At 36.8% G+C, this 13,244-nt stretch overlaps 1 protein-coding gene across 1 annotated transcript in view; it reads left to right on the top strand.

Moving 5' to 3' along the window:
• LAMA2 (laminin subunit alpha 2) overlaps nucleotides 1-13,244 on the top strand; it is a 609,129-nt gene that overhangs the window by 449,990 nt on the left and 145,895 nt on the right. Inside the window, exons 30-31 of the mRNA XM_089530405.1 lie at nucleotides 547-681; nucleotides 6,902-7,026. Of these exons, the coding sequence (XP_089386531.1) occupies nucleotides 547-681; nucleotides 6,902-7,026 (260 nt within the window). The remainder of the gene's footprint in view (nucleotides 1-546; nucleotides 682-6,901; nucleotides 7,027-13,244) is intronic.

Raw genomic sequence — 13,244 nt, 5'->3', positions numbered from 1 at the left:
TTTATTTGTATGGTTTTTAAATTATACAAGTATGAATAATGTAGCAATGAAGATATGTTTTGCTGACATTTGCTTGTTATCTATCAGCCAAGGTATTGGCAGATATTAGCTTGTCATTTCAGAAAAGCACACCAAGGACAATGCAAAAATAGAATACTTCTACTCACTTTGTATAGCCAGTGGAACAAAATACAATAAAAACAAAAAAGGAAATCAGCTCAGCCACTCAGGAAATAGAGGGATAGTTACATGGTGTACAAGGCGGGAGCATCTAAATGAAAGGTTTCTCAAGCTTTAATATGAAACGGCTGGTGCTATTGTGCTCCCTCTGGGATCTGGCAACATAGTTTTCAATTAGGATTGGTGCTCTTGCTTATCAAGTGTACTGTGCATTGTTTGTAAAACAGTTTGAGATTTGTTTTTTAGAATGAGTGAAGACAGGCTGCCTATCAAAGCTGTTGGGAATAAAGATGTGTTTGCTGTCTTCTCTGATACTTCCTTCCCTAGCCACAATATAATGACGTTAGTTTTTCTTTATTTTGGCAGGCATGCGCTCCTGGTTTTTATAGACTCCCCTCCACATCCGCTGGCAGAAGACCAGGTCCAGCTTTAGGTTCTTGTGTACCTTGTCAATGTCATGGGCACAGTGAGACATGTGATCCTGAAACCTCAATATGTCAGGTATAAAGATTATACTTTTCTTTAGACTGTTTACTCATTCTCTATCCCACCCACTCACTTGCATGGGGTTCATTTCCTCTGAAATGAAATAGCAGCCATTGGACATCAACTTAAAACAAAAAGGTTTTGATGCCTGGATCTGACTCACACTTTGCTCAATCAATATATTTTGCTTTCTATATACCAATGTTTACAGTGGAAAACAAATATGAAACATGAAATACAAACAAATGTGCTGCAGAACTGTGGCTGGCCATATCTTTTTGGCACATATGTGTTTAGTACTTACAAGCATGTCTCCATATGTGTTTACATCTCCCATTGGGAAAAAGGTGGGATATTTCATTAATTAACCATTTTAATATTTTTATTTGATTTTTGTCATAATTATTTACATTCATTACCTTTGTTGTGTGTATTGCATATTGTTTTTCCAATATATTACACTCTATACAAATTACAGAATACAGGTACTGAATACAATCTTCCCAAATTCATACATATTTCAGTACATCAAACTTATATATGCTATTTATGTGACCCATAAGTTATTCCATATACTCTGTCCAGTATCTTATTACTGGAGCCCATTCTGTTTCTCTTTTTTTCTTTGCTTCATTATTGATTATTGCAGTCAGGATATCCATATCTATATATTCTATTGCTTTTTGTAGCCTGTCCTCAATTCTTGGTGTATTTTCCAATTTCCAGTTTTTTGCTAATAAGGTTCTTGCCGCTGTAATCAAGTAAAGCATGATTCTCCAGAGGAATTTTTCCAATTTTTCGCCCAGGAAAGATGTCATATTTAATAAATACAATCTGGGAGATAGTTGATATTGTATTTCAAATATTTCTTGTATGCTTTTATGAATTTTAAGCCAAAATGTTTTGATTTTTTGACATGACCACCACATATGATAGTAGGAACCGTTTTCTTTATGACATTTCCAGCATCTATCATCTTTTACATGATAGTATTTAGCTATTCTGGATGGCATGTAATACCACCTGTTTACTGTTTTGATATAATTTTCTCTGAGATCTTGAGATGCTGTAAACTTATAAGATTTTTTCCACGCTTGTTCCCAGTTCTCAAACTCTATTTCATGTCCTATTTCCTGTGCCCATTTAACCATATATGTGGTGACCATTTCCTGTTCCAGTTCTCTTCTTAAGAATAATTTGTATAGTCTAGATATCTTCCCTTTGTCTTTCCCCCATATTATTTTGTCTATTTCATTTACATCTTTCTCGAAGCCTTCTCTATTTGTCTTTTTTGAATCTTTTTGTTATTTGTAAATATTCAAACCATGTTATATTTTTTCCATTTTCTTTCAAATCTTCTGACTTTAATTTCATGTTGCCGTTTCTGTCTTTCACTAGTAAATCCTTGTATGTAATCCAACTATCTTTTCCTTTTCCCCTTCCAATTAGGAAGGCTTCATCTATTGACACCCACTCTGGCACCCCTCTGTAAAATTTTTCTTTTATTGTACGCCATGACTTTAACAGTGCTTTTCTTATAGTATGCTTATTAATATCCTTATCTATAATTTTTTGGGGTAACATAGGTGAGCGTGCCAGCCGTTGTTCATATTGTATGCTTCCAAATTTAATAATTTTTTTATCTTTTAACATTATCCATTCTTGGATCCATAACATACTGCATGCTCTGTAATACATCTTTACATCCGGTAACGTGCAACCTCCTGAGTCTTTCTCCTTTTTCAAGATTTTGGATTGTATTCTGGCCTTTCTCCCTTTCCATATAAAGTTAAGTATTCCTTTTTCCCATTTTTTAAACATTTTTTCGTTTATGTCAATTGGTAAATTTGTAAATAAAAACATAAATTTTGGGAGGCCATTCATTTTGATTGTAGCAATTCTGCCCAGTATTGACAAAGTATATGCATTCCAATTTTTTAAATCTTTCTCTATTTGTTGCCAAATTATTTTGTAGTTGTTTTTAAACAAGTTTATATTACTTTCCGTTAGCCATATTCCCAAATATTTTATTTTTTTCTCTATTTTTATGCCTGAACTAATTGTCAGTTCTTCTTTCTCCTTCTCTTTTAAGTTTTTTGTTAGGATTGAGGTTTTACTTTTGTTCATTTTTATTCCAGAATATTTTCCAAATTCATTTAGTTCTTTCAACAAATGTTCTATACTCCTTAGGGGATCTTCTAATATGATAAACATATCGTCAGCGTATGCTTTTAGTTTATGTTCTTCTCCTTTTATTTTTGTGCCTCTGATTTCTTTGTTGTTTCTTATTGTGTTATTTAATACTTCGAAGTTCATAATAAACAGTAATGGGGATAAAGGGCATCCCTGTCTCGTACCTTTGTCCACCAGTATATTTGCGGTCTTTTCCCCATTAATTATTATTTGGGATTTTTGTTGCTTATATATTTGTTCAATATTTTTTATAAAGAAGTTCCCCATTTCCATTTTCTTGAGAGTTTCCAACATAAATTGCCACTTGACGTTATCGAACGCCTTTTCGGCGTCCAGAAATATAAATGCCATTTTTTTGTCTTTATATGAGTTGTAATATTCCAGAATGTCTAAGATATTCCTTATGTTGTTTCTAATCTGTATTTTTGGCAAGAAGCCATTCTGATTTTTATGGATAGTTTCTGTTAAGATTTTTCTAAGTCTATTAATAATAATAATAATAATTTGTTTTATTTATATACCGCTGTTCCAAAGATCATAGCAGTGAACAGCAAGTAAGCTAATTAGCAAGTAAGCTAATTTGCCCCCAACAGTCTGGGTACTCATTTTAGCTCCCTCCTCGGAAGGATGCAAGCCTGAGTCGAGCTTGGGCCCTTTTGCTGGTCTTGAACTCGCAACCTTGTGGTTTTGAATGAATGGCTGCAGTACAGGCATTTAACCACTGCGCCACCAGGCAGATTACTTAGTATCCAAGTGTAGATCTTGTAATCAATGTTAAAGGTGCGATGGGTCTGTAATTTTTTACCTCTTTTCTGTCTTTCCTCTCTTTTGGGATTACTACCACATCTGCATAGTTCCATGAGATTGGTTTGCCATCTTTCACTATGTTGTTAAATGTATCACATAATATCCCACATAATTCCAGTTTGAACACTTTGTAGAACATTGCCGAGAACCCATCCGGTCCTGGACATTTTCCCTTTTTTTGTGCATTAATTGCCGCTAAAACTTCTTCGTTAGAAAAGGGTTTATTTCACTCATCTTGTTGTTCTTTTGTTCTTTTATTTATTTCCTTATTCTCTAAGTATTTTTTCATTTTTATCTGATAGTCCTCATTTTTCTCATCTGTATCCTCCTTAAATATCTTTTCAAAGTATTCATGAAATGCTTTCTTGATTTTACTTTGTTTAGTTGCTATTTTCCCTTTGTAATTAACTTCCACAATCATGTTTTTTTTCTCTTTCTCATTTTAGTTTTTGGGCAAGCCATCTCCCTGTTTTATTTGCATGCTTGAAATGTTTCTGTTTGATCCATTTTAATTTTTTTGCTAATTCCTCTAAATTTTGTTCCTATGTCTTATGTTTAAGTAGCTCGCATTCTTTTCTCAGTTTGCTATCCATTAGGTTTCTATTTATTCTATCTTCTAAGTCTTTCAGCTTCTGTAAGCTTTCTATTTCCTTTATTTTCTTCTCTTTTTTCTTTTCTACAGCCCTTTTTATCAGGATACCTCTTAAGACTGTTTTGCATGTGTCCCAAATAGTTTTATTCTGCATTCCTGGTGTAGTATTTTCTTTTAAAAATACTTTAATTTCATTTTTCAAAAGTTCTACGTATTTTTCATCCATTATTAACTCATCATTCAGTCTCCATTTCCATTCTGTCTGTTTATTTCCTATATCTATCTCTATTTCTATTGCATTATGGTCTGATATTATTCTGGGTGCTACTTCCATTTTTCTAATCAGTGGTAGTAATTTATTTGTAGTTAAGAACATGTCTAATCTGGAGGCTGATTGATGTATATCTGAAAAGTATGTGTATCCTTCCTTTTCCTTATTCAGGTGTGTCCACACGTCTGTTAGCTTATATTCTTTTATCATTCCAAAAAAACTACTTGGGAGTTTCCCTTGATTATCTTTGATCTTTTTTCTGGATTTCCTATCCCTCTTTGGTTTAATTACCCCGTTAAAATCCCCACCTTAATGACTCTATCTCCATTTGTTTTTTTTCTAATTCACTATTGATTTTCTCAAAAAAATATCTTTTTTTTCAAGCGGAGCATATATACATACTACATCTAATTTTTGGTTTTGCATTTTCAGTTGTATTATAACAAATCTCCCTTCTTCAGCTTTACATAATTCTTTGGCTTCATATTTATTATTTACATAAATCGCCACCCCTCTCCTCCTTTTATTTTTGTCTGATGAGTAGAATAATTGTCCAAGTCCAGAGTTTTTCAAAAGTTGTGCTTCATTGTCTCGAATTTTGGTCTCCTGTATACACCATATGTCATATCTATTCTTTTCTAAATAATTAACTATTTTAAACATCAAAAGTGTACTTTCCAAATAAGTTGTAAATACGTTTTAGGAATTATTTCAAAAATATATTAGGGCCAGTTCCCACTTTAATTTCTGTCCTTAGGGAGGCAAAGAGAAAGAAACATTGAATAGATGACTGTGGGAAGGAGTCAGTGAAAGTAGACAAGTAAAATAAAAAATTAGCTAATTTAATAGAAGACCCTCATACAGTTGTTATGGACAGCAGTGAGGAGTGGCCAGAAAAAGAAGTGTGGACTACTAATTTAAAATAATTAATCTAATCCTTAGTGATCTTCTCTAGTGAATGTATAATTACAAATGGGCAAACTCATAATAGAATCTAATGCTCAGAATCATATTAACTGGGGGAAAAGATACTTGGGATTTTTTCTCAAGACAAATTGAGGCTTGGGGGAAAAAATGACTTGAAACTCTCTCACAGATTGTTAACCCATTTTAACCCCTTTTAATTGTGACCAAAAATTTAAAGGGGGCAGGCAAGAGTGAATTTTCACCTGCAAATTATTGAGTTGTTATTCTTCCTCTGCACCTCTTCAGTCCACTTCTTTTTATTGTAATGGAGTGACATATCTCAATGATGCTCAGTAGGGTTAAAAATTAGGAAATTAATTATTCTTCCATGTATTGGATATAGATCCAGGCCAGAGGTTATTTCAGGGTTTTGTTTTTTTTAAAGCTTGCCTCTTTTTTTGCAATAGGTTACTATGAGTCCATGGAGTACTTTTCTATTTCTTTGCTGACTACATGCAGTGAGCCCTTGGTATGTACTGGGGTTTGATTCCAGGATCCCCTATGGATACCAAAATCCATGGCTGTTCAAGTCCCATTATAATGCCCTTTATATAAAATGGCAAAAGGTTTGCTTTTTGCATTTTATTTGTGTGTGGGAATATTTTCAAGGGAATGGTTGAATCTGTGGATGCAGAATCTGTGGATACAGAGGGCCAATTTGTATCAAATTATGGCTTTCTTAAGAGGCATGTAAGATACTCCCAATTTTTCTTGTTCTTCATAAGAAAACCAGGAATATTTTAATACTGCTATGCAGAAAATCAAAATATTGTCCAAACAGACTGACAAACTGACAAGTTCATGAAGAAAACAGTCATCCACCTTGAGATTTCTAGTATATGAAGATTTTTTTATTTTTGCAAAAACAGAAATTATTCTGACCCCCCCCCCCCTTTGTACAAATGTGGGGGTGGGCAGTTTACAGAAAAGTGCATTTCATACAAAACACAATTTTTGTGCAGAGTACATATTTGCACCACTTTTTTTGCACAAAAACAGTCCAAATGCAAGAAAAATTGAAAAAAAGTGCAACACCCCTTGTGATCTTGCACAGCAATCAGAAGTTTTTTGAAAATTACTCATTCTTATGGGAGAGAGTAAAGTAGGTAAAAACTTACATCCCTACTTCTGAATACCAGGTGCTGTGTAACAAACCTTCAAACTCTAAGAGCTTTTCAGAGAAAACTAATTTGCCCATGTTGTAAATAAAATAGTTTCATTGGATCCAATGTAGATTTTCTTCTGATTTAGGAGTGAGGGTAGGGAATGTGTAGTTTTCCTTATTTTTGTCACAGGAAGTATCAGTATAATTTCAAATCACTTGCCTAAGATGAGACATCTCTCTGGTAGTTAATTCTTTGTGACTGACTTAAAGTGGTCTCTTCTGCTCTGCTTTTGCTCCATAGAACTGCCGTCACAACACTAGTGGTGACCATTGTGAAAAGTGTGCCCTTGGGTTCTATGGGATTGTTAGAGGATCTCCAAATGACTGCCAGCCTTGTGCATGCCCTCTGGCTGTTTCAACCAACAAGTAAGCATACATTATGAATCTGCTTTTGCCTTTGGTCTCACTCTTCCCTGGTGTCCTCCTGGGTCAGTTGGCTATGATTTTTAAAAGTAGAGTGTATAGAACCACAGCAGTAGTGACTGACCCACCTCTGCTAAACTGCCTTGCTTCAGAAATTGTTTCCAGGCTAATTAGCTATGTAGAAACCCATAAGGGCTGGGAAATGTAATATGGATAATGAATGAGTATTATAAAAATTATTCTCACAAGTGAAGCTAGAACAGAGCTCTCAAGTTCAATTTAGTCACAAGGGAGTCATAGAGAGACTTATCCTCATATTTTGTACTGCTATAAAAGCATTACAGTGCCTTGCTATGGGCTTTTTAATTTATTGAGTTCTTATTTAATGTTAAGTTGGTTTGGGACAACTTGTGAATGATCAGATAATTTAAAAGAGATACTATCATGCCGCTTCTGTTTGGTTGGGTATGGTATGCTAATGACCTTTCTGTGCTATCATTCTTCAGTCAATGTGACTTACAATTCTGTTAATTTTATTGTGAGAGGCCTCCACTTCCCTCTTCTCATTTTTAATCCCATCTCTGATTACTTAATCTAAAAGACGGCAGGTTTTTACCAGTGCAGTTCTTTGCTGCTTCCTTTGAAGATGCTGTCTGTTTTTTAATCCAGTGGCCAGATTTCAAACTTTATATGCCTCCTATAATCATGCATATTGATGCATATGTTTCACTGGCAAAAAAGGAAATTCCATTTTCATAATCCTATAGAGAAAATGTACTTGCTGACAGAATACCATGTGCAAATGAGACACCCTTTGCCTACAGAAAGATTGCTAGGGTGGCATGATGGCATGCAAAATGTTCAGCTGGCTGGCTGGCATTCAAAGGTATGGATGAACTGCTTCTATCAACAGAAAATGCGAGGGGGATTTCTGCTTGCAATATCCTTTACAACCTCAAGCTTGTTCTGGACTGCAAGACTAGTTTTCTTTTATGTTATGAAGGGCTATGGGTGGGGGCCGTGGAGGCAAAGGTGTCCAGTGGCCTGTTGTTGGATGTATGTCATTATTAACTAGGTCAACTGGAAGAAAACTCACAAATTTTACAAGCTACTTCATCCACAGTCCTTTTGACTTTCTTCAGCATGAATTAAGCTGTTAGGTTAGAATTCTGCATATCTGTGAGCCCAAACATACAGGCCAAAATAAAGCTGCTTCGAGTCACTTTGGAGGTATGATGTTTAAATGATGCATGCATCCTAAAAGGCCAGAAGCCACGCCAAAGCCACGCTCCAGTCCTAAGGACTGGAGCACAGCTTTGGCACATCTTCTGACCTCTTAAGATGCCTGTATCATTTAAACAGCATACCTCCAAAAAAGCTTTATTTTGGCCTGTCTGTTTGGGCCCTGTGTTACACTTGAGTACTTCAGTCTACAGAGCTGGTATGGTATGCTGACTTAACTACAAACTTAGAAAATCTCTAATTGGAACCTTTGTTGTTGGAGTCATTAGCTAATCTCAAGCAAGCCAATCTTCCTTAGCCTCATTTTATCCATCTGAAATATGTGGAAAAGAATGATGTTTTTCAGCCAGCATGGTGTAGTGATCAGAGTATTACACTAGGACTCTGTGTGAGTGTGTTGTTTGTGTGTGTGTGAGTGTTGTGTGACCTCAGTCTCCAAGGAAGTCCTGTAGAATGCCTTCACTATTACATAGCCACATGCTTCTCATCTGTTGGTCTGCTTTCCATCTGCGAGTGCATTGTCATGTCAGGAGAAAAAGTAGCATGAAAAAGGTGAGTTTGGGTCATTTGCACAAGGAAGATATATAATTCCAACCTCTGTCACCATGACCAAAAAAAGGAGAAGGGGAAGAACACAAAACAGAAACAAATAGCTTCATTTATATACTGCTTCATACCGAACTAGCAGTATCTAAGCGGTTTACAACTGTAAACACACAGGTAGTCCTTCACGTGTCACTAACAGGATACCTGACAATAATTTTGTCTAACTTTTTTTTCCTGCATCTGCATAACTCAACTAATGGGCTATTTTGTGAGTATCATGCATCCCACTGGATTCATACTAAAAATTAATTTTTAAAATGCTTAACTCTTTTTCTATTCAGCATTCAGTTTTCAAAGTAATGTGCTGTGGGATAAAACACTAATTTGGAGAATGCGACTTACTTTGTGGGTCTATTTTACTGAGTTGAAATTTGTTGGATAATGAGTTCGAGAGTAGATCAATTTGTTTACATTTTTGCAAAGGTGTAATTTCATTACCCATTCAAGCAATATTGATTTAATGCATTATAAGCAAGTTAGAGGAGGATGGTGACAGCACTGTAGCACAAGAGGACAATTTGCTATTGTACTACAACTGAATCGGTAGCATTAATCTAGGTAGTTCATGTGCAATAACTGGAAATGTAACACACTTGTTTTTGTCAATGCTATTCCTCATGACCCCCATAACCTCACATTCCCACAAATCATGAACACATTGGTTATGTTTCAGACAGCCAGGAAGTCAATTCCATGTGTCCTTCAACTCTTTTGGCATTTCAGTTTGTATAAAACTTTAAAATTATGCCAGAATTCCGGTAATAGCCTTGTTTAGCAGTTAAGAGATGAAGTACCAAAATAAGCAAACACAACATTGATCACAACTTGTAGTAGCTTGGGTTTAAATACAGGATATTTGGCCCAACTACTCTAGTTGAGACTCAGCATTGTTCTAGGGCATTGGGACCCGATGCTGCTTCATTCCCACATCTAGGTTAACTTTCCATACTTACAGAGAAGATCTGGTTAATTCATCTTGATTATCCAGTTTGCTGGGCATCCCTCAGTTAACAAAGCCTCTGACAAAGAAGCTCCTTTTTACAAAGCGTTTTTGTGGTAACCCAAGTGAACCCCCCCCCCCCCCATTTTCTTGTCTTCTCTCTAGTTGGAAGGATTTTTTGCAGCATTGGCATTGGGAAGATGGTGAAGGAGGGCTGAGGAAGAGACTTTCAGTGTTGGGTTGCAGCACCGTGCTTACAGTAAATAAAGCTTGACCTGGGAAATGAGATTCTGTTCTGTGTCATCTTAGTCTAGCTGTTTATGCTTACATACTACTAGTAAGGTAAAAACTGCCTCTATAATGACTTACTGAGCCTGTGTGGAGTGGCAAACAGAAAGAAAAGGGAAAAGTTGATTAGTCTGCCTCACCTGGCATGATGAAAAAGCATAGATTAGAAGTTTCACCATCAAAATGGAAATCATAAGAAAAATAGAGACTGTCATAAGAAAAATAATGATCTTGGGATGCATTTTGGAAGAAGCTTTCAAATGGGCACTAGAAGAATCAAAATATTCTTGTTTACTGTAGTTATGCAAAACTTATCTGAAGTGGTTGTTTCATTTCACATATGCATAGTGTTAGTTCTGAATACTGTACTCTTCTTTTTTGTGATGTAAGAACCTATCTCTATTCTCTCCATATAGTTTATTGCATTGGCTTTGCTCCCGCGATAGATGTGGGATGTAGCTTTAAGAAGGTGGATCTTATAACATTTCCCCATCACCAAGGAGTGTGCAGCCCATTTGCAACCCAGGCTTCTGCTGCATCTTTTCAAGAACAGGAAAATCACATTCTTGAAAAGAGGGGACCAGGTTGCAAATGGGCTGTGTACTCCCCAGCAATAGAGAAATGTAATAAGATCCACTTTCTTTAAGTTACATCCCACGTCTATAACAGGAGCAAAGCTAATGCAATAAACTGCCATGTTATTTCTACTAAAATTTCTGTTAAAGGAGTAAAGTCCAGGAACACATCTACTTTGTTAACTGAGGTATACCAGTACTAAATGAGATTTGTGATTCTACATGTAATTGGGTTGATGTAGTTTATAAAGCGGGACTAAGGACCTTATCGCACACACAATTTTAAATGTTTTGGGGACCGAAGGAGGATGCTCGTGTGCGCGCGCTGCAGAAAACAGAGTTTACCACACACAATTCAGTCCTCCAAGAGGCCCCGTGATTTTTGCCTGACGGATTACCTTCCGTCAGCAAAAAATGGCGCCCGTCAGGACTGGACACGAACAGGTGCGCGCCAGGGGACTGAACGGGGCCTCTTGGAGGACTGAATTGTGTGTGGTAAACTCCGTTTTCTGCAGCGTGCGCGCGCACACGAGCATCCTCCTTTGGTTCCCAAAACGTTTAAAACTGTGTGTGCGATAAGCTCCTAAGAGTATACCTACAGAAGTTGTTAAGCTATAATTGCCATCCACCTTATACAGGATACACAATGATGTAGGATAATGGGATTTGCAATACAATAACATTTGGAGGGCCAGATATCCTCAATCCCTACTGTATATGAATTATTTAAAATATGGGGTGGGGTAAAGGGACAAAACCAAAATAAAAGGGAAAAGAACAAAGCTTTCAACCATCAAATCTGGTTGCAAAATATCTGCTATTGTCTTGCAGTGATTTTGAAAGCTATCTTTCCATTTTACAAATATTGTTTTAAAAAAGGAGTGAAAATTATATGTAAATACAGACCTTGTGTTTTGTGCTCAAATATGTATTACTGGATGGCATGATTCTCAAGAGGTTTCCTATGATGGATGAAAGAAATAAACAAAAAATCTAAGTAATACATAATGCCTACATAGCTCAGCAGTATGTGCTTTCTGATTATTAGGCGGATAAGTTGGAGGGATAGGAAAGGGGAAACTACTACCATTCTTTTCCAAACAATGCCAGAAACCGAGTCAAATCATTATGCTGTAAAATCCTTGTGCATTCTGTGTATACAAAGCTAGAATATCATGAGATGATTTAAAAGCATCTCCTAATTTGTTCCACTGCCAGAAATTAGAGTAGGGGACATACTGTTCTATTTTTGATCCCGCCTCCCAAAAATGGGAGACTGTCCCTATTTTCTTTTTTTAAAAAAGGTTTGCAGTGAAATTCTGTACATGCCTACTCCAAAGTCCAATGTAGTGTAGTGATTCTTACTCAAAATAAATGGGCAAACTACAGTAGGGTTGTTTAGCCCTCAAGGCAAGGGGAAGAAAAGTGTGTTTATCATTTGTTAGACTTGGTATTTGTGATCTTAATGACAGACTCTATGCCATTGTGTTTCACACTGAAGATATCATTCTTAAAGATAACCACTAGGGGCTTCCCACTGTGGTAACACAAGGGGTTTTCCCTAGATTTTGGCCCTGAAATCTCAGGACATTTGAAAGTCCTGACCCCAACCTTCAATGATCCAAAGGTCAGATATCCACCCCTGAGACCAATTGTGAGCTGCATCAGGCTTGAAATGCAAGAATTGTTTTTGAAAAAATCAAAACCAGAAATAATTGGAGGTCTACTTCCAGGTTTGTTGGTTTGTTTTTAAAATAGATTTTGGGGGCCCTGCACCATAATTTGTGGTGAAAGCACCACAGGGTGTCCAGAATGGAAAACACAAATCTTCCATGAAAAATGTAAAGTGAAGGAAGCAGTGCTTACTTCGGCAGCACATATACTAAAATATAACACAGCTTGTCTCAGAGCTGGTGTTGGAGTCTCCCAGGCTTCTTGTCCTGGGGAACCTCAACATCCCCTTCGAGTCCAGCTTATTAGGTCTGACAGGTGCAGCTCGGGAGTTCATGGCTTCCATGACTGTAATGGGCCTGTCCCAAATAGTCTCAGGTCCATTGTGCTGGTAATACACTCGATGTGGTCTTCAGTACAGATCGGGAACATCCGTGAGCAGAAGGAATTCATACTACTGCCCTGTCATGGACCGATCACTTTCTGGTCAAGGTGGGACTGAAGGCCACTATCCAGATCCTCAACAGGAGTGGAGGACCTATTAGAATAGTCTGCCCATGATGGAATTCAAAAGGTTCCAGGAAGCGTTAGAGGGTTTTATGGTTGAGAACAATGGCAATTCTGTTGACGCCCTGGTTGATACTTGGAATAACGATCTTATCAGGGCCATAGACATTATCACTCCTGAGCGTCCTTTTCAGCCCACTTCAAATAAAAAACCATGGTCCACAGAAGATCTTCTTAGAATGAAGCGGACTGTGCAATGACTAGAGAGCCACTGGTGGAAACATCAACGCTTATCTGACAAGACACACCATAGAAATTATTTAGATTCCTATGGAGTGGCAATAGATACAGCAAAGAATTCTTTCTGTGCTGCACATATTGCGTCTGCAGAG

Source organism: Sceloporus occidentalis, unplaced genomic scaffold (assembly GCF_023333645.1).
Source record: "Sceloporus occidentalis isolate IW3139 unplaced genomic scaffold, rSceOcc1.0.p SCAF_6, whole genome shotgun sequence".
In the NCBI taxonomy this organism is placed as follows: domain Eukaryota; kingdom Metazoa; phylum Chordata; class Lepidosauria; order Squamata; family Phrynosomatidae; genus Sceloporus; species Sceloporus occidentalis.
The sequence above is the reverse complement of the archived record's forward strand: the minus strand, read 5'-3'. Positions and strand labels throughout refer to the sequence as shown.